Below are 22,094 nucleotides of genomic sequence, written 5' to 3'. Positions count from 1 at the left end.
CTATGGGTCTCTATGGGGTCTATGGGTCGATCTATGGGTCTCTATGGGGTCTATGGGTCGATCTATGGGTCTCTATGGGGTCTATGGGTCGATCTATGGGTCTCTATGGGGTCTATGGGTCGATCTATGGGTCTCTATGGGGTCTATGGGTCAATCTATGGGTCTCTATGGGGTCTATGGGTCTCTATGGGGTCTATGGGTCGATCTATGGGTCTCTATGGGGTCTATGGGTCTCTATGGGGTCTATGGGTCGATCTATGGGTCTCTATGGGGTCTATGGGTCTCTGTGGGGTCTATGGGTCAATCTATGGGTCTCTATGGGGTCTATGGGTCGATCTATGGGTCTCTATGGGGTCTATGGGTCTCTATGGGGTCTATGGGTCGATCTATGGGTCAATCTATGGGGTCTATGGGTCGATCTATGGGTCTCTATGGGGTCTATGGGTCGATCTATGGGTCTCTATGGGGTCTATGGGTCGATCTATGGCTCTCTATGGGGTCTATGGGTCGATCTATGGGTCTCTATGGGGTCTATGGGTCGATCTATGGGTCTCTATGGGGTCTATGGGTCTCTATGGGGTCTATGGGTCGATCTATGGGTCTCTATGGGGTCTATGGGTCGATCTATGGGTCTCTATGGGGTCTATGGGTCTCTATGGGGTCTATGGGTCGATCTATGGGTCTCTATGGGGTCTATGGGTCGATCTATGGGTCTCTATGGGGTCTATGGGTCAATCTATGGGTCTCTATGGGGTCTATGGGTCTCTATGGGGTCTATGGGTCGATCTATGGGTCTCTATGGGGTCTATGGGTCTCTATGGGGTCTATGGGTCGATCTATGGGTCTCTATGGGGTCTATGGGTCGATCTATGGGTCTCTATGGGGTCTATGGGTCGATCTATGGGTCTCTATGGGGTCTATGGGTCGATCTATGGGTCTCTATGGGGTCTATGGGTCTCTATGGGGTCTATGGGTCGATCTATGGGTCTCTATGGGGTCTATGGGTCGATCTATGGGTCTCTATGGGGTCTATGGGTCGATCTATGGGTCTCTATGGGGTCTATGGGTCGATCTATGGGTCTCTATGGGGTCTATGGGTCTCTATGGGGTCTATGGGTCGATCTATGGGTCTCTATGGGGTCTATGGGTCGATCTATGGGTCTCTATGGGGTCTATGGGTCGATCTATGGGTCTCTATGGGGTCTATGGGTCGATCTATGGGTCTCTATGGGGTCTATGGGTCTCTATGGGGTCTATGGGTCGATCTATGGGTCTCTATGGGGTCTATGGGTCGATCTATGGGTCTCTATGGGGTCTATGGGTCGATCTATGGGTCTCTATGGGGTCTATGGGTCTCTATGGGGTCTATGGGTCGATCTATGGGTCTCTATGGGGTCTATGGGTCGATCTATGGGTCTCTATGGGGTCTATGGGTCGATCTATGGGTCTCTATGGGGTCTATGGGTCGATCTATGGGTCTCTATGGGGTCTATGGGTCGATCTATGGGTCTCTATGGGGTCTATGGGTCGATCTATGGGTCTCTATGGGGTCTATGGGTCAATCTATGGGTCTCTATGGGGTCTATGGGTCGAAGTGGGGCTGGGTGGAGGCTGGAGAAGGGGAGAGAGCTGGGCGGGTTGTGATTGGACGAGAGGACGGAGGGGGGGGCGTGGCTTTCTACTGACCCCGCCCCCTTTTCTTCCCCACCCCCAACCCGGAAGTGGGCGGGGCTTGGGGAGAGTGGAGCCAATGGGGGCCTTGCGGGGTCACGTGTCGAGGGAAAGGATCGACTTCCGTCCGGAGCCGGAAGCGGAAATGCGATAATCCCGCCCCTTCCGTGGAGCCACCCGGAAGTCCGTGTCCGGGGGAGGGAACGGAAGTTGGGGAGTGTCCCGGTTTGCCGCCATGTCCCGGTGAGAGCCAATGGGAAGCGAGGGGCGGGGCTTAAAAGGGGGCGGGGCTTAAAAGGGGGCGGAACCTTTTGATGGCGGAACCAAAATGGCCGACCTGCGTTTCCGGTTTGAGGGGGAACTTCCGGTCCACTTCTCACTTCCTGTTTCCCTCTCACTTCCTGTCCAAACCCGGAAGTGGACGGCGCCTGGAGCCCGTGGGCGGAGCTTACACCGTGTCACGTGACCTGCGGCCTGGGCGTGGTCACGTGGACACGCTCTTGCGACGCCCCGCCCCCCCAACATGGCGGCCGCGGTTGCCATGGCAACAGCACCAAGATGGCGGCGTGCGGACCCAAGGGGGCGTGTCCAGGTGAGGGGGCGGGGCTTAAGTGGCTCGTGTCCATATAAGGTAATAGGGGCGGGGCTTAAGTGGGGGCGGGGTTTAATTGGGTCGTGTCCATATAAAGTAATGGGGCGGAGCTTAAGTGGGGGCGGGGCTTAACTGGGCCGTGTCTATATATGGTAATAGGTGCGGGGCTTAAGTGGGCGGGGCTTAACCAGGTGGTGTCTATATATGGTAATAGGGGGCGTGGCTTAACAGTGGGCGGGGATTGATTGGGTCGTGTCTATATAAGGTAATAGGGGCGGGGCTTAAGTGGGGGCGGGGCTTAATTGGGTCGTGTCCATATAATGTAATGGGGGCGTGGATTAAGTGGGCGGGGCTTAACCGGGTGGTGTCTATATATGGTAATAGAGGCGGGGCTTATAAGTGGGCGTGGCTTAATGGGGTTGTGTCTATATATGGTAATAGGGGCGGGGCTTAAGTGGGGGCTGAGCTTAACTGGGTCGTGTCCATATAAGGTAATAGGGGCGGGGCTTAAGTGGGGGCGGGGCTTAATTGGGGCGTGTCTATATATGGTAATAGGGGCGGGGCTTAACAGTGGGAGGGGCTTAATGGGGGTCGTGTCTATATATGGTAATGGAGGCGGGGCTTAAGTGGGGGCGGGGCTTAACCGGGTGGTGTCTATATATGGTAATTGGGGCGGGGCTTATAGGTGGGCGTGGCTTAATGGATCCATGTGGGATCCAGTGGGCGGAGCCTATCCAGGTCGTGTCCATATATGGCAATGTGGGCGGGGCTTAACAGTGGGCGGGGCTTAACTGGGTCATGTCCGTATAAGGTAATAGGGGCGGAGCTTAAGTGGGGGCAGGGTTTAATTGGTCGTGTCTATATATGGTAATGGGGCGGGGCCTAAGTGGGGGCGGGGCTTAATGGGGCTCATGTCTATATATGGTAATGGAGGCAGGGCTTAAGTGGGGGCGGGGTTTAATTGGGTCGTGTCCATATATGGTAATAGGGGCGGGGCTTAAGTGGGGGCAGGGCTTAATGAGTCGTGTCTATATATGGTAATAGGGGCGGGGCTTAACAGTGGGCGGGGCTTAATGGGGCTCGTGTCTATATATGGTAATGGAGGCGGGGCTTAAGTGGGAGCGGGGTTTAATGGGTCGTGTCTATATATGGTAATAGGGGCGGGGCTTAATGGAGTCGTGACTATATATGGTAATGGGGGCGTGGCTTATAAGTGGGCGTGGCTTAATGGGGTTGTGTCTATATATGGTAATAGGGGGCGGGGCTTAACAGTGGGCGGGGCTTAATGGGGTCGTGTCTATATATGGTAATGGGGCGGGGCTTAAGTGGGGGTGGGGTTTAATTGGTCATGTCCATATAAGGTAATAGGGGCGGGGCTTAAGTGGGGGCGGGGCTTAATGGGGCTCATGTCTATATATGGTAACAGGAGCAGGGCTTAAGTGGGCGGGGCTTAACCAGGTGGTGTCTATATATGGTAATAGAGGCGGGGCTTATAAGTGGGCGGGGCTTTATGGGGTTGTGTCTATATATGGTAATGGGGCGGGGCTTAACAGTGGGCGTGGCTTAATGGATCCGTGTCTATATATGGTAATAGGGGCGGGGCTTAAGTGGGGGCTGGGCTTAACTGGGTCGTGTCCATATAAGGTAATAGGGGCGGAGCTTAAGTGGGGGCGGGGCTTAATTGGGGCGTGTCTATATATGGTAACAGGAGCGGGGCTTAAGTGGGCGGGGCTTAACCGGGTGGTGTCTATATATGGTAATAGAGGCGGGGCTTATAAGTGGGCGGGGCTTAATGGGGTTGTGTCTATATATGGTAATGGGGCGGGGCTTAACAGTGGGCGGGGCTTAATGGGGCTTGTGTCTATATATGGTAATGGGGCGGGGCTTAACGGGGGGGCGGGGCTTAAGTTGCTCGTGTCTATATATGGTCATTGGGGCGGGGCTTAATTGGGTTGTGTCTATATATGGTAATAGGGGGGCGGGGCTTAAGTGGGCGGGGCTTAATTGGGTCGTATTTAAATGCGGTCATTGAGCATTTCTGTGACCCCCAAGTGTGGGTCTGGAAGGGGTCATGTAACCCCCAGCCCCATAAGTGTGGGTCTGGAAGGGGTCATGTGACCCCCAGCCCCATAAGTGTGGGTCTGGAAAGGGTCACATGACTCCCAGCCCCATAAGTGTGGGTCTGGAAAGGGTCATGTAACCCCCAGCCCCATAAGTGTGGGTCTGGAAAGGGTCACATGACCCCCAGCCCCATAAGTGTGGGTCTGGAAGGGGACACATGACCCCCAGCCCCATAAGTGTGGGTCTGGAAGGGGTCACATGACCCCCAGCCCCATAAGTGTGGGTCTGAGCATCCCTGTGCCCCCCAAGTGTGGGTCTGGAAGGGGTCATGTAACCCCCAGCCCCATAAGTGTGGGTCTGAGCATCCCTGTGCCCCCCAAGTGTGGGTCTGGAAGGGGACACGTGACCCACCAGCCCCATAAGTGTGGGTCTGAGTGGCTTGTGGGACCCCCAGCCCCATAAGTGTGGGTCTGAGCATCCCTGTGCCCTCCAAGTGTGGGTCTGGAAGGGGACACGTGACCCACCAGCCCCATAAGTGTGGGTCTGAGTGGCTTGTGGGACCCCCAGCCCCATAAGTGTGGGTCTGAGCATCCCTGTGACCCCCAAGTGTGGGTCTGGAAGGGTTCAAGTGACCCGCAGCCCCATAAGTGTGGGTCTGAGTGGCTTATAGGACCCCCAGCCCCATAAGTGTGGGTCTGAGCATCCCTGTGCCCCCCAAGTGTGGGTCTGGAAGGGGACACGTGACCCACCAGCCCCATAAGTGTGGGTCTGAGTGGCTTGTGGGACCCCCAGCCCCATAAGTGTGGGTCTGAGCATCCCTGTGCCCCCCAAGTGTGGGTCTGGAAGGGGTCATGTAACCCCCAACCCCGTAAGTGTGGGTCTGGAAAGGGTCACATGACCCCCAGCCCCATAAGTGTGGGTCTGATCATCCCTGTGCCCCCCAAGTGTGGGTCTGGAAGGGGACACGTGACCCGCAGCCCCATAAGTGTGGGTCTGAGTGGCTTGTGGGACCCCCAGCCCCATAAGTGTGGGTCTGAGCATCCCTGTGCCCCCCAAGTGTGGGTCTGGAAGGGGTCATGTGACCCCCAGCCCCATAAGTGTGGGTCTGGAAAGGGTCATGTAACCCACCAGCCCCATAAGTGTGGGTCTGAGTGGCTTGTGGGACCCCCAGCCCCATAAGTGTGGGTCTGAGCATCCCTGTGCCCCCCAAGTGTGGGTCTGGAAGGGGTCACGTGACCCCCAGCCCCATAAGTGTGGGTCTGGAAAGGGTCACGTGACCCCCAGCCCCATAAGTGTGGGTCTGGAAGGGGTCACGTGACCCCCAGCCCCATAAGTGTGGGTCTGGAAAGGGTCACGTGACCCCCAGCCCCATAAGTGTGGGTCTGAGCATCCCCGTGCCCCCCAAGTGTGGGTCTGGAAGGGGTCATGTAACCCCCAGCCCCATAAGTGTGGGTCTGGAAGGGGTCACGTGACCCACCAGCCCCATAAGTGTGGGTCTGAGTGGCTTGTGGGACCCCCAGCCCCATAAGTGTGGGTCTGAGCATCCCTGTGCCCCCCAAGTGTGGGTCTGGAAGGGGTCACGTGACCCCCAGCCCCATAAGTGTGGGTCTGAGTGGCTTGTAGGACCCCCAGCCCCATAAGTGTGGGTCTGAGCATCCCTGTGCCCCCCAAGTGTGGGTCTGGAAGGGAACACGTGACCCACCAGCCCCATAAGTGTGGGTCTGAGTGGCTTGTGGGACCCCCAGCCCCATAAGTGTGGGTCTGAGCATCCCTGTGCCCCCCAAGTGTGGGTCTGGAAGGGGTCATGTAACCCCCAGCCCCATAAGTGTGGGTCTGGAAGGGGTCACGTGACCCCCAGCCCCATAAGTGTGGGTCTGGAAAGGGTCACATGACCCCCAGCCCCATAAGTGTGGGTCTGGAAGGGGTCACATGACCCCCAGCCCCATAAGTGTGGGTCTGGAAAGGGTCACATGACCCCCAGCCCCATAAGTGTGGGTCTGGAAGGGGTCACATGACCCCCAGCCCCATAAGTGTGGGTCTGGAAAGGGTCACGTGACCCCCAGCCCCATAAGTGTGGGTCTGGAACGGGTCACGTGACCCACCAGCCCCATAAGTGTGGGTCTGGAAGGGGTCACATGACCCCCAGCCCCATAAGTGTGGGTCTGGAAAGGGTCACATGACCCCCAGCCCCATAAGTGTGGGTCTGGAAGGGGTCACATGACCCCCAGCCCCATAAGTGTGGGTCTGGAAAGGGTCACGTGACCCCCAGCCCCATAAGTGTGGGTCTGGAAAGGGTCACATGACCCCCAGCCCCATAAGTGTGGGTCTGGAAGGGGTCACATGACCCCCAGCCCCATAAGTGTGGGTCTGGAAAGGGTCACATGACCCACCAGCCCCATAAGTGTGGGTCTGAGCATCCCTGTGCCCCCCAAGTGTGGGTCTGGAAGGGGTCATGTAACCCCCAGCCCCATAAGTGTGGGTCTGGAAAGGGTCACATGACCCCCAGCCCCATAAGTGTGGGTCTGAGCATCCCTGTGCCCCCCAAGTGTGGGTCTGGAAGGGGTCATGTAACCCCCAGCCCCATAAGTGTGGGTCTGGAAAGGGTCACATGACCCCCAGCCCCATAAGTGTGGGTCTGAGCATCCCTGTGCCCCCCAAGTGTGGGTCTGGAAGGGGACACGTGACCCGCAGCCCCATAAGTGTGGGTCTGAGTGGCTTGTGGGACCCCCAGCCCCATAAGTGTGGGTCTGAGCATCCCTGTGCCCCCCAAGTGTGGGTCTGGAAGGGGTCATGTGACCCCCAGCCCCATAAGTGTGGGTCTGGAAAGGGTCATGTAACCCACCAGCCCCATAAGTGTGGGTCTGAGTGGCTTGTGGGACCCCCAGCCCCATAAGTGTGGGTCTGAGCATCCCTGTGCCCCCCAAGTGTGGGTCTGGAAGGGGTCACGTGACCCCCAGCCCCATAAGTGTGGGTCTGGAAAGGGTCACGTGACCCCCAGCCCCATAAGTGTGGGTCTGGAAGGGGTCACGTGACCCCCAGCCCCATAAGTGTGGGTCTGGAAAGGGTCACGTGACCCCCAGCCCCATAAGTGTGGGTCTGAGCATCCCCGTGCCCCCCAAGTGTGGGTCTGGAAGGGGTCATGTAACCCCCAGCCCCATAAGTGTGGGTCTGGAAGGGGTCACGTGACCCACCAGCCCCATAAGTGTGGGTCTGAGTGGCTTGTGGGACCCCCAGCCCCATAAGTGTGGGTCTGAGCATCCCTGTGCCCCCCAAGTGTGGGTCTGGAAGGGGTCACGTGACCCCCAGCCCCATAAGTGTGGGTCTGAGTGGCTTGTAGGACCCCCAGCCCCATAAGTGTGGGTCTGAGCATCCCTGTGCCCCCCAAGTGTGGGTCTGGAAGGGAACACGTGACCCACCAGCCCCATAAGTGTGGGTCTGAGTGGCTTGTGGGACCCCCAGCCCCATAAGTGTGGGTCTGAGCATCCCTGTGCCCCCCAAGTGTGGGTCTGGAAGGGGTCATGTAACCCCCAGCCCCATAAGTGTGGGTCTGGAAGGGGTCACGTGACCCCCAGCCCCATAAGTGTGGGTCTGGAAAGGGTCACATGACCCCCAGCCCCATAAGTGTGGGTCTGGAAGGGGTCACATGACCCCCAGCCCCATAAGTGTGGGTCTGGAAAGGGTCACATGACCCCCAGCCCCATAAGTGTGGGTCTGGAAGGGGTCACATGACCCCCAGCCCCATAAGTGTGGGTCTGGAAAGGGTCACGTGACCCCCAGCCCCATAAGTGTGGGTCTGGAACGGGTCACGTGACCCACCAGCCCCATAAGTGTGGGTCTGGAAGGGGTCACATGACCCCCAGCCCCATAAGTGTGGGTCTGGAAAGGGTCACATGACCCCCAGCCCCATAAGTGTGGGTCTGGAAGGGGTCACATGACCCCCAGCCCCATAAGTGTGGGTCTGGAAAGGGTCACGTGACCCCCAGCCCCATAAGTGTGGGTCTGGAAAGGGTCACATGACCCCCAGCCCCATAAGTGTGGGTCTGGAAGGGGTCACATGACCCCCAGCCCCATAAGTGTGGGTCTGGAAAGGGTCACATGACCCACCAGCCCCATAAGTGTGGGTCTGAGCATCCCTGTGCCCCCCAAGTGTGGGTCTGGAAGGGGTCATGTAACCCCCAGCCCCATAAGTGTGGGTCTGGAAAGGGTCACATGACCCCCAGCCCCATAAGTGTGGGTCTGAGCATCCCTGTGCCCCCCAAGTGTGGGTCTGGAAGGGGTCATGTAACCCCCAGCCCCATAAGTGTGGGTCTGAGCATCCCTGTGCCCCCCAAGTGTGGGTCTGGAAGGGGTCATGTGACCCCCAGCCCCATAAGTGTGGGTCTGGAAAGGGTCATGTAACCCACCAGCCCCATAAGTGTGGGTCTGAGTGGCTTGTGGGACCCCCAGCCCCATAAGTGTGGGTCTGAGCATCCCTGTGCCCCCCAAGTGTGGGTCTGGAAGGGGTCACGTGACCCCCAGCCCCATAAGTGTGGGTCTGGAAAGGGTCACGTGACCCCCAGCCCCATAAGTGTGGGTCTGGAAGGGGTCACGTGACCCCCAGCCCCATAAGTGTGGGTCTGGAAAGGGTCACGTGACCCCCAGCCCCATAAGTGTGGGTCTGAGCATCCCCGTGCCCCCCAAGTGTGGGTCTGGAAGGGGTCATGTAACCCCCAGCCCCATAAGTGTGGGTCTGGAAGGGGTCACGTGACCCACCAGCCCCATAAGTGTGGGTCTGAGTGGCTTGTGGGACCCCCAGCCCCATAAGTGTGGGTCTGAGCATCCCTGTGCCCCCCAAGTGTGGGTCTGGAAGGGGTCACGTGACCCCCAGCCCCATAAGTGTGGGTCTGAGTGGCTTGTAGGACCCCCAGCCCCATAAGTGTGGGTCTGAGCATCCCTGTGCCCCCCAAGTGTGGGTCTGGAAGGGAACACGTGACCCACCAGCCCCATAAGTGTGGGTCTGAGTGGCTTGTGGGACCCCCAGCCCCATAAGTGTGGGTCTGAGCATCCCTGTGCCCCCCAAGTGTGGGTCTGGAAGGGGTCATGTAACCCCCAGCCCCATAAGTGTGGGTCTGGAAGGGGTCACGTGACCCCCAGCCCCATAAGTGTGGGTCTGGAAAGGGTCACATGACCCCCAGCCCCATAAGTGTGGGTCTGGAAGGGGTCACATGACCCCCAGCCCCATAAGTGTGGGTCTGGAAAGGGTCACATGACCCCCAGCCCCATAAGTGTGGGTCTGGAAGGGGTCACATGACCCCCAGCCCCATAAGTGTGGGTCTGGAAAGGGTCACGTGACCCCCAGCCCCATAAGTGTGGGTCTGGAACGGGTCACGTGACCCACCAGCCCCATAAGTGTGGGTCTGGAAGGGGTCACATGACCCCCAGCCCCATAAGTGTGGGTCTGGAAAGGGTCACATGACCCCCAGCCCCATAAGTGTGGGTCTGGAAGGGGTCACATGACCCCCAGCCCCATAAGTGTGGGTCTGGAAAGGGTCACGTGACCCCCAGCCCCATAAGTGTGGGTCTGGAAAGGGTCACATGACCCCCAGCCCCATAAGTGTGGGTCTGGAAGGGGTCACATGACCCCCAGCCCCATAAGTGTGGGTCTGGAAAGGGTCACGTGACCCCCAGCCCCATAAGTGTGGGTCTGGAAAGGGTCACATGACCCCCAGCCCCATAAGTGTGGGTCTGGAAGGGGTCACATGACCCCCAGCCCCATAAGTGTGGGTCTGAGTGGCTTGTGGGACCCCCAGCCCCATAAGTGTGGGTCTGGAAAGGGTCACGTGACCCACCAGCCCCATAAGTGTGGGTCTGGAAAGGGTCACGTGACCCACCAGCCCCATAAGTGTGGGTCTGGAAAGGGTCACGTGACCCACCAGCCCCATAAGTGTGGGTCTGAGCATCCCTGTGCCCCCCAAGTGTGGGTCTGGAAGGGGTCACGTGACCCACCAGCCCCATAAGTGTGGGTCTGAGTGGCTTGTGGGACCCCCAGCCCCATAAGTGTGGGTCTGAGCATCCCTGTGCCCCCCAAGTGTGGGTCTGGAAGGGGTCACGTAACCCCCAGCCCCATAAGTGTGGGTCTGGAAAGGGTCACATGACCCACCAGCCCCATAAGTGTGGGTCTGAGTGGCTTGTGGGACCCCCAGCCCCATAAGTGTGGGTCTGAGCATCTCTGTGACCCCCAAGTGTGGGTCTGGAAGGGGTCACATGACCCCCAGCCCCATAAGTGTGGGTCTGGAAGGGGTCACATGACCCCCAGCCCCATAAGTGTGGGTCTGGAAGGGGTCACATGACCCCCAGCCCCATAAGTGTGGGTCTGGAAGGGGTCACGTGACCCCCAGCCCCATAAGTGTGGGTCTGGAAGGGGTCACATGACCCCCAGCCCCATAAGTGTGGGTCTGGAAGGGTTCAAGTGACCCGCAGCCCCATAAGTGTGGGTCTGGAAAGGGGTCACGTGACCCCCAGCCCCATAAGTGTGGGTCTGGAAGGGGTCACATGACTCCCAGCCCCATAAGTGTGGGTCTGGAAGGGGTCATGTAACCCCCAGCCCCATAAGTGTGGGTCTGGAAAGGGTCACATGACCCCCAGCCCCATAAGTGTGGGTCTGGAAGGGGTCACGTGACCCCCAGCCCCATAAGTGTGGGTCTGGAAAGGGTCACATGACCCCCAGCCCCATAAGTGTGGGTCTGGAAGGGGTAACGTGACCCCCAGCCCCATAAGTGTGGGTCTGGAAGGGGTCACATGACCCACCAGCCCCATAAGTGTGGGTCTGGAAGGGGTCATGTAACCCCCAGCCCCATAAGTGTGGGTCTGGAAGGGGTCACATGACCCACCAGCCCCATAAGTGTGGGTCTGGAAGGGGTCATGTAACCCCCAGCCCCATAAGTGTGGGTCTGGAAGGGGTCACATGACCCACCAGCCCCATAAGTGTGGGTCTGGAAGGGGTCATGTAACCCCCAGCCCCATAAGTGTGGGTCTGGAAGGGGACACGTGACCCACCAGCCCCATAAGTGTGGGTCTGAGTGGCTTGTGGGACCCACCAGCCCCATAAGTGTGGGTCTGGAAGGGGTCATGTGACCCCCAGCCCCATAAGTGTGGGTCTGAGCATCCCTGTGCCCCCCAAGTGTGGGTCTGGAAGGGGTCATGTAACCCCCAGCCCCATAAGTGTGGGTCTGGAAAGGGTCACGTGACCCGCAGCCCCATAAGTGTGGGTCTGAGTGGCTTGTGGGACCCCCAGCCCCATAAGTGTGGGTCAGGAGGGATCGACAGAGCCCTGTGACCCCCAAGTGTGGGTCCCACATCCACCCCCCCCCCCCATCTCTGCCCCACAGCTGTGCCCCATTGGGGGCCATGGAGCCCCTGGACCCACTGCGAGAGGCGGCCGTGGGGCGAACTGAGGTGCAAGGAATCTGTGGGGCAGCAGAAAAGGACCCGGGAATGTGTGGGGTGGAAGGAGGGGGGCAGCCCCTGCCCCATAAGTGGGGGGCTGGGAACCATCCAGCTGCGGGCCTGCTACAATGTACACCACTGCCTGCGTGAGTGCCCCATAAGTGCCCTATAGATGCCCCATAGCTGCCCCATAAGTGTCCCATTGCTGCCCCATAAGTGCCCCATAGCTGCCCCATAAGTGTCCCATTGCTGCCCTATAAGTGCCCCATTGCTGCCCCATAAGTGTCCCATTGCTGCCCCATAGCTGCCCCATAAGAGTCCCATTGCTGCCCTATAGATGCCCCATAGCTGCCCCATAAGTGCCCCAATGCTGCCCCATAAGTGCCCTATAGATGCCCCATAGCTGCCCCATAAGTGTCCCATTGCTGCCCCATAAGTGTCCCATAGCTGCCCCATAAGTGTCCCATTGCTGCCCTATAAGTGTCCCATTGCTGCCCCATAAGTGCCCCATAGCTGCCCTATAAGTGCCCCATAGCTGCCCCATAAGTGTCCCATTGCTGCCCCATAAGTGTCCCATTGCTGCCCCATAAGTGCCCCATAGCTGCCCTATAAGTGTCCCATTGCTGCCCCATAAGTGCCCCATAGCTGCCCCATAAGTGCCCCATAGCTGCCCCATAAGTGCCCCATAGCTGCCCCATAAGTGTCCCATTGCTGCCCCATAAGTGTCCCATTGCTGCCCTATAAGTGTCCCATTGCTGCCCCATAAGTGTCCCATTGCTGCCCCATAAGTGTCCCATTGCTGCCCTATAAGTGCCCCATTGCTGCCCCATAAGTGTCCCATTGCTGCCCCATAAGTGCCCCATAGCTGCCCCATAAGTGTCCCATTGCTGCCCCATAAGTGCCCCATTGCTGCCCCATAAGTGTCCCATAGCTGCCCCATAAGTGTCCCATTGCTGCCCCATAAGTGTCCCATTGCTGCCCCATAAGTGTCCCATAGCTGCCCCATAAGTGTCCCATTGCTGCCCCATAAGTGCCCCATAGCTGCCCCATAAGTGTCCCATTGCTGCCCCATAAGTGTCCCATTGCTGCCCTATAAGTGCCCCATAGCTGCCCCATAAGTGCCCCATTGCTGCCCCATAAGTGTCCCATTGCTGCCCTATAAGTGTCCCATTGCTGCCCCATAAGTGTCCCATTGCTGCCCCATAAGTGTCCCATTGCTGCCCCATAAGTGCCCCATTGCTGCCCTATAAGTGTCCCATTGCTGCCCCATAAGTGCCCCATAGCTGCCCCATAAGTGTCCCATTGCTGCCCCATAAGTGTCCCATTGCTGCCCCATAAGTGTCCCATTGCTGCCCCATAAGTGCCCCATTGCTGCCCTATAAGTGTCCCATTGCTGCCCCATAAGTGCCCCATAGCTGCCCCATAAGTGTCCCATAGCTGCCCCATAAGTGTCCCATTGCTGCCCCATAAGTGTCCCATAGCTGCCCCATAAGTGTCCCATTGCTGCCCTATAAGTGCCCCATAGCTGCCCCATAAGTGCCCCATTGCTGCCCCATAAGTGTCCCATTGCTGCCCCATAAGTGTCCCATTGCTGCCCTATAAGTGCCCCATAGCTGCCCCATAAGTGCCCCATTGCTGCCCCATAAGTGTCCCATTGCTGCCCCATAAGTGTCCCATTGCTGCCCCATAAGTGCCCCATAGCTGCCCCATAAGTGTCCCATTGCTGCCCCATAAGTGTCCCATAGCTGCCCCATAAGTGTCCCATTGCTGCCCCATAAGTGCCCCATAGCTGCCCCATAAGTGCCCCATTGCTGCCCTATAAGTGTCCCATTGCTGCCCTATAAGTGCCCCATAGCTGCCCCATAAGTGTCCCATTGCTGCCCCATAAGTGTCCCATAGCTGCCCCATAAGTGTCCCATTGCTGCCCCATAAGTGCCCCATAGCTGCCCCATAAGTGCCCCATAGCTGCCCCATAAGTGTCCCATTGCTGCCCCATAAGTGCCCCATTGCTGCCCCATAAGTGTCCCATTGCTGCCCCATAAGTGTCCCATTGCTGCCCCATAAGTGTCCCATTGCTGCCCCATAAGTGTCCCATAGCTGCCCCATAAGTGTCCCATTGCTGCCCCATAAGTGCCCCATAGCTGCCCCATAAGTGCCCCATAGCTGCCCCATAAGTGTCCCATTGCTGCCCCATAAGTGCCCCATTGCTGCCCCATAAGTGTCCCATTGCTGCCCCATAAGTGTCCCATTGCTGCCCCATAAGTGTCCCATTGCTGCCCCATAAGTGTCCCATAGCTGCCCCATAAGTGTCCCATTGCTGCCCTATAAGTGCCCCATAGCTGCCCCATAAGTGTCCCATTGCTGCCCCATAAGTGCCCCATAGCTGCCCCATAAGTGTCCCATTGCTGCCCCATAAGTGCCCCATAGCTGCCCCATAAGTGCCCCATAGCTGCCCCATAAGTGTCCCATAGCTGCCCCATAAGTGTCCCATTGCTGCCCCATAAGTGTCCCATTGCTGCCCCATAAGTGCCCCATAGCTGCCCCATAAGTGTCCCATTGCTGCCCCATAAGTGTCCCATTGCTGCCCTATAAGTGCCCCATTGCTGCCCCATAAGTGTCCCATTGCTGCCCCATAAGTGCCCCATTGCTGCCCCATTGCTGCCCTATAAGTGCCCCATAGCTGCCCCATAAGTGTCCCATTGCTGCCCCATAAGTGTCCCATAGCTGCCCCATAAGTGTCCCATTGCTGCCCCATAAGTGTCCCATTGCTGCCCTATAAGTGCTCTATAGATGCCCCATTGCTGCCCCATAAGTGTCCCATAGCTGCCCCATAAGTGTCCCATTGCTGCCCCATAAGTGTCCCATAGCTGCCCCATAAGTGCCCCATAGCTGCCCCATAAGTGTCCCATTGCTGCCCCATAAGTGTCCCATAGCTGCCCCATAAGTGTCCCATTGCTGCCCCATAAGTGCCCCATAGCTGCCCCATAAGTGCCCCATAGCTGCCCCATAAGTGTCCCATTGCTGCCCCATAAGTGCCCCATAGCTGCCCCATAAGTGTCCCATTGCTGCCCCATAAGTGTCCCATAGCTGTCCCATAAGTGTCCCATTGCTGCCCCATAAGTGTCCCATTGCTGCCCCATAAGTGTCCCATTGCTGCCCCATAAGTGTCCCATAGCTGCCCCATAAGTGTCCCATAGCTGCCCCATAAGTGTCCCATTGCTGCCCCATAAGTGCCCCATAGCTGCCCCATAAGTGTCCCATTGCTGCCCCATAAGTGCCCCATAGCTGCCCCATAAGTGTCCCATTGCTGCCCCATAAGTGTCCCATTGCTGCCCCATAAGTGTCCCATAGCTGCCCTATAAGTGCCCCATTGCTGCCCCATAAGTGTCCCATTGCTGCCCCATTGCTGCCCCATAAGTGTCCCATTGCTGCCCCATAAGTGCCCCATAAGTGCCCTATAAGTGTCCCATTGCTGCCCTATAAGTGCCCCATTGCTGCCCCATAAGTGTCCCATTGCTGCCCCATAAGTGTCCCATAGCTGCCCTATAAGTGTCCCATTGCTGCCCCATAAGTGTCCCATTGCTGCCCCATAAGTGCCCCATTGCTGCCCCATAAGTGTCCCATTGCTGCCCTATAAGTGCCCCATAGCTGCCCCATAAGTGTCCCATAGCTGCCCCATAAGTGTCCCATAGCTGCCCCATAAGTGTCCCATTGCTGCCCCATAAGTGCCCCATAGCTGCCCCATAAGTGTCCCATAGCTGCCCCATAAGTGTCCCATTGCTGCCCCATAAGTGTCCCATTGCTGCCCTATAAGTGCCCCATTGCTGCCCCATAAGTGTCCCATTGCTGCCCCATAAGTGCCCCATTGCTGCCCCATTGCTGCCCTATAAGTGCCCCATAGCTGCCCCATAAGTGTCCCATAGCTGCCCCATAAGTGTCCCATAGCTGCCCCATAAGTGTCCCATTGCTGCCCCATAAGTGTCCCATTGCTGCCCCATAAGTGCCCCATAGCTGCCCCATAAGTGCCCCATAGCTGCCCCATAAGTGTCCCATTGCTGCCCCATAAGTGTCCCATTGCTGCCCCATTGCTGCCCTATAAGTGTCCCATTGCTGCCCCATAAGTGCCCCATTGCTGCCCCATAAGTGCCCCATAGCTGCCCCATAAGTGTCCCATAGCTGCCCCATAAGTGTCCCATTGCTGCCCCATAAGTGTCCCATTGCTGCCCCATAAGTGTCCCATAGCTGCCCCATAAGTGCCCCATTGCTGCCCCATAAGTGTCCCATTGCTGCCCCATAAGTGCCCCATAGCTGCCCCATAAGTGTCCCATTGCTGCCCCATAAGTGTCCCATTGCTGCCCCATAAGTGTCCCATAGCTGCCCCATAAGTGTCCCATAGCTGCCCTATAAGTGTCCCATTGCTGCCCCATAAGTGCCCCATAGCTGCCCCATAAGTGTCCCACTGCTGCCCCATAAGTGCCCCATAGCTGCCCCATAAGTGTCCCACTGCTGCCCTATAAGTGCCCTATAGATGCCCCATAGCTGCCCCATAAGTGTCCCATTGCCCCGTAGAACTCCATAGACTCCCCATAGAACCTCGTAGAACCCCACAGAGCCCCATAGAACCCCATAGAACCCCATAGAACCCCATAGAACCCCATAAAACCCCATAGAACCCCATAAAACCCCACAGAGCCCCATAGACTCCCCATAGAGCCCCATAGAACCCCATAGACTCCCCATAGAACCCCATAGAACCCCATAATACCCCATAGAACCCCATAGAACCCCATAGACTCCCCATAGAACCCCATAGAACCCCATAAAACCCCATAGAGCCCCATAGACTCCCCAAAGAACCCCATAGACTCCCCATAGAACCCCATAGAACCCCATTAAACCCCATAGAACCCCATAGACTCCCCATAGAACCCCATAGAACCCCATAGACTCCCCATAGAACCCCATAGAACCCCATAAAACCCCATAGACTCCCCATAAAACCCCACAGAGCCCCATAGAACTCCATAGACTCCCCATAGAACCCCATAGAACCCCATAGACTCCCCATAGAACCCCATAGAACCTCATGAAACCCCACAGAGCCCCATAGACTCCCCATAGAACCTCATAGAACCCCATAGACTCCCCATAGATCCCCATAGAGCCCCATAGAACCCCATAGAACCCCCAGAACCCCATAGACTCCCCATAGAACCCCATAGACTCCCCATAGACTCCCCATAGAACCCCACAGAGCCCCATAGAACCCCATAGAACCCCATAGAACCCTAAAGACTCCCATAGACTCCCCATAGAACCCCATAGAGCACCATAAAACCCCATAGACCCCTTCCAGAACCCCATAAAACCCCATAGACTCCCCATAGAACCCCATAGAACCCCATAGAGTCCCCATAGAACCCCATAGAACACCATAGAACCCCATAGACTCCCCATAGAACCCCATAGAACCCCATTAAACCCCATAGATCCCCATAGAACCCCTCCAGAACCCCATAGACTCCCCATAGAACCCCATAGACTCCCCATAGACTCCCCATAAAACCCCACAGAGCCCCATAGACTCCCCATAGAACCCCATAGAACTTCTCCAGAACCCCATAGAACCCCATAGACTCCCCAAAGAACCCCATAGAGCATCATAAAACCCCATAGAACCCCCCCGGAACCCCATAGACTCCCCATAGAACCCCATAGAACCCCACAGAACTCCATAGACTCCCCATAGAACCCCATAAAACCCCATAGAACCCCATAGAACCCCATAGATCCCCATAGAACCCCATAGAACCCCATAGACTCCCCAAAGAACCTCATAGAACCCCATAGAACCCCATAGAACCCCATAAAACCCCATAGAACCCCATAGATCCCCATAGAACCCCATAGAACCCCATAGAACCCCATAGATCCCCATAGAACCCCATAGAACCCCATAGATCCCCATAGATCCCCATAGAACCCCATACAACCCCATAGAACCCCATAAAACCCCACAGAGCCCCATAGACTCCCCATAGAACCTCAAAGAACCCCATAGAACCCCATAGAACCCCATAGATCCCCATAGAACCCCATAGACTCCCCATAGAACCTCAAAGAACCCCATAGAACCCCATAGAACCCCATAGATCCCCATAGAACTCCATAGACTCCCCATAGAACCCCATAGATCCCCATAGAACCCCACAGAACCCCATAGAGCCCTATAGAACCCCATAGACTCCCCATAGAACCCCACAGAACCCCATAGAGCCCCATAGAACCCCATAGACCCCTTCCAGAACCCCATAGAACCCTATAGATTCCCCATAGAACCCCATAGAGCCCTATAGATTCCCCATAGAACCCCATAGATCCCCATAGAACCCCATAAAACCCCATAGACTCCCCATAGAACCCCATAGAACCCCATAGACCCCATAGCATCCCATAGACCCCCATAGAACCCCATAGAACCCCATAGAACCCCATAAAACCCCATAGAACCCCATTAAACCCCATAGAACCCCATAGAACCCATAAAACCCCGTAGATCCCCATAGAACCCCATAGAACCCCATAAAACCCCATAGATCCCCATAGAACCCCATAAAACCCCATAAAACCCCATAGAATCCCATAAAACTCCATAGAACCCCATAGAACCCCATAAACCCCAAAGAACCCCATAGACTCCCCATAGAACCCCATAGACTCCCCATAGAACCCCACAGAACCCCATAGAGCCCCATAGAACCCCATAGACCCCTTCCAGAACCCCATAGAACCCTATAGATTCCCCATAGAACCCCATAGAGCCCTATAGATTCCCCATAGAACCCCCCAGAACCCCATAGACTCCCCATAGAACCCCATAGAACCCCATAGACTCCCCATAGAACCCCATAGAACCCCATAAAACCCCACAGAGCCCCATAGACTCCCCATAGAACCTCGTAGAACCCCATAGACTCCCCATAGAACCCCAGAAAACCCCATAGATCCCCATAGACTCCCCATAGAACCCCATAGAACCCCATAAAACCCCACAGAACCCCATAGACTCCCATAGAACCCCACAGAGCCCCATAGACTCCACATAGAACCCCATAGAACCCCATAGACTCCCCAAAGAACCCCATAGAGCCCCATAGAACCCCATAAAACCTCATAGAACTCCATAGACTCCCCATAGAACCCCATAAAACCCCATACAGCCCCATAGACTCCCCAAAGAACCCCATAGACTCCCCATAGAACCCCATAGAACCCCATGAAACCCCACAGAGCCCCATAGACTCCCCATAGAACCTCATAGAACCCCATAGACTCCCCATAGAACCCCATAAAACCCCATAGAACCCCATAGACTCCCCATAGAACCCCACAGAGCCCCATAGACTCCCCATAGAATCTCATAGAACCCCATAGACTCCCCATAGAACCCCATAAAACCCCATAGAACCCCATAGACTCCCCATAGAACCCCATAGAACCCCATAAAACCCCACAGAGCCCCATAGACTCCCCATAGAACCCCATAAAACCCCATAGAACCCCATAGACTTCCCATAGAACCCCATAAAACCCCATAGAACCCCATAGAACCCCACAGAACCCCATAAAACCCCACAGAGCTCCATAGACTCCCCATAGAACCTCATAAAACCCCATAGAACCCCATAGACTCCCCATAGAACCCCGTAGACTCCCCATAGAACCCCATAGAACCCCATAGAACCCCATAAAACCCCATAGAACCCCATAAAACCCCACAGAGCCCCATAGACTCCCCATAGAACCCCATAGATCCCCATAGAACCCCATACAACCCCATAGAACCCCATAAAACCCCACAGAGCCCCATAGACTCCCCATAGAACCTCATACAACCCCATAGAACCCCATAAAACCCCATAGAGCCCCATAGACTCCCCATAGAACCCCATAGATCCCCATAGAACCCCATAGAACCCCATAGAACCCCATTAAACCTTATAGAACCCCATAGAACCCCATAGAACCCCATAGATCCCCATAGAACCCCATAGAACCCCATAGAACCCCATTAAACCCCATAGAACCCCATAGAACCCCATAGAACCCCATAGAACCCCATAGAACCCCATAGAACCCCATAGAACCCCATAAGTTAATGGGGTCCCTTTCCATCCCCCCCCAGTTCCAGGTTCCTGGTCCCATTGGGCTCCTTGGGGTCTTTGCCATCCACCGTGTGGGGCCGAACCCAACCGGAGCCGATACCGGGAGTGTCGCCCCATATATCCCAAATACCCGTATGGGGAGCTATGGGGGGGAGCTATGGGGTTCTATGGGGTTCTATGGGGAGTCTATGGGGTTCTATGGGGATCTATGGGGTTCTATGGGGTTCTGTGGGGTTCTATGGGGTTCTATGGGGTTCTATGGGGAGCTATGGGGGGGAGCTATGGGGAGGCTATGGGGTTCTGTGGGGTTCTATGGGGTTCTATGGGGAGTCTATGGGGTTCTATGGGGTTCTATGGGGTTCTGTGGGGTTCTATGGGGTTCTGGGGGGTTCTATGGGGTTTTGGGGGGGAGCTATGGGGATCTATGGGGTTCTGGGGGGGTTCTATGGGGTTCTTTGGGGTTCTATGGGGTTCTATGGGGAGGCTATGGGGCTCTATGGGGTTCTATGGGGTTCTATGGGGTTCTATGGGGAGTCTATGGGATTCTATGGGGTTCTATGGGGAGTCTATGGGGTTTTATGGGGTTCTATGGGGAGCTATGGGGGTGAGCTATGGGGAGTCTATGGGGTTCTGGGGGGTTCTATGGGGTTCTATGGGGAGTCTGTGAGGTTCTATGGGGAGTCTATGGGGTTCTATGGGGTTCTATGGGGTTCTGGGGGGTTCTATGGGGTTCTATGGGGAGTCTATGGGGGGGAGCTATGGGGAGGATATGGGGTTCTATGGGGTTCTATGGGGTTCTATGGGGAGTCTATGGGGTTCTGTGGGGTTCTATGGGGCTCTATTGGGTTCTATAGGGAGTCTATGGGGTTCTATGGGGAGTCTATGGGGAGTCTATGGGGTTCTGTGGGGTTCTATGGGGCTCTATGGGGTTCTATGGGGAGTCTATGGGGTTCTATGGGGAGTCTATGGGGGATCTATGGGGTGTCTATGGGGGGGAGCTATGGGGAGTCTATGGGGTTCTGGGGTGGTTCTATGGGGTTCTATGGGGAGTCTATGGGGTTCTGGGGGGTTCTATGGGGTTCTATGGGGAGGCTATGGGGTTCTATGGGGTTCTATGGGGAGGCTATGGGGTTCTATGGGGAGTCTATGGGGGGGAGCTATGGGGAGGATATGGGGTTCTGTGGGGTTCTATGGGGCTCTATTGGGTTCTATGGGGAGTCTATGGGGTTCTATGGGGTTCTATGGGGTTCTGGGGGGTTCTATGGGGCTCTATGGGGAGTCTATGGGGTTCTATGGGGTTCTATGGGGTTCTATGGGGAGTCTATGGGGTTCTATGGGGTTTTATGGGGTTCTATGGGGTTCTATGGGGAGTCTATGGGGTTCTATGGGGTTCTATGGGGAGTCTATGGGGAGTCTATGGGGTTCTATGGGGAGGATATGGGGTTCTATGGGGTTCTATGGGGAGTCTATGGGGTTCTGTGGGGTTCTATGGGGTTCTGTGGGGTTCTATGGGGTTCTATGTGGTTCTGTGGGGTTCTATGGGGAGTCTGTGGGGTTCTGTGGGGTTCTATGGGGTTTTGGGGGGGTTCTATGGGGAGTCTATGGGGTTCTATGGGGTTCTATGGGGCTCTATGGGGAGTCTATGGGGTTTTCTGGGGTTCTATGGGGTTCTATGGGGTTCTGGGGGGGGTTCTATGGGGTTCTGTGGGGTTCTGAGGGATTCTATGGGGAGTCTATGGGGTTCTATGGGGTTCTATGGGGTTCTATGGGGAGTCTATGGGGTTCTGGGGGTTCTATGGGGTTCTATGGGGTTCTATGTGGTTCTGGGAGGGTTCTATGGGGATCTATGGGGTGAATGGGGGATCTATAGGATGAATGGGGATCTATGGGGTCTCTATGGGGTCTCTATGGGGTATCTATGGGGTCTGTTGGGAATCTATGGGGTCTGTTGGTGATCTATGGGGTGAATGGGGATCTATGGGGTGAATGGGGATCTATGGGGTCTCTATGGGGTGAATGGGGTCTCTATGGGGTGAATGGAGGATCTATGGGGTGAATGGGGATCTATGGGGTCTCTATGGGGTGAATGGGGATCTATGGGGTCTCTATGGGGTCTGTTGGTGATCTATGGGGTCAGTTGGTGATCTACGTGGTGAATAGGGATCTATGGGGTCTGTTGG

General features: G+C 56.4%; 1 protein-coding gene across 1 annotated transcript in view; it reads left to right on the top strand.

The window, feature by feature from the left end:
• The window catches only part of LOC146751096 (properdin-like), a 38,623-nt gene that overhangs the window by 12,959 nt on the left and 3,570 nt on the right, over positions 1 to 22,094 (top strand). The window contains exons 4-7 of the mRNA XM_085535615.1: positions 1,723 to 1,914; positions 2,090 to 2,263; positions 11,692 to 11,895; positions 19,935 to 20,046. Coding sequence (XP_085391741.1) covers positions 1,723 to 1,914; positions 2,090 to 2,263; positions 11,692 to 11,895; positions 19,935 to 20,046 — 682 coding nt within the window. The remainder of the gene's footprint in view (positions 1 to 1,722; positions 1,915 to 2,089; positions 2,264 to 11,691; positions 11,896 to 19,934; positions 20,047 to 22,094) is intronic.

This window comes from Coturnix japonica, unplaced genomic scaffold, assembly GCF_054131305.1.
Source record: "Coturnix japonica strain WE unplaced genomic scaffold, WE-NBRP24 Scf140, whole genome shotgun sequence".
Taxonomy (NCBI): domain Eukaryota; kingdom Metazoa; phylum Chordata; class Aves; order Galliformes; family Phasianidae; genus Coturnix; species Coturnix japonica.
The sequence above is the reverse complement of the archived record's forward strand: the minus strand, read 5'-3'. Positions and strand labels throughout refer to the sequence as shown.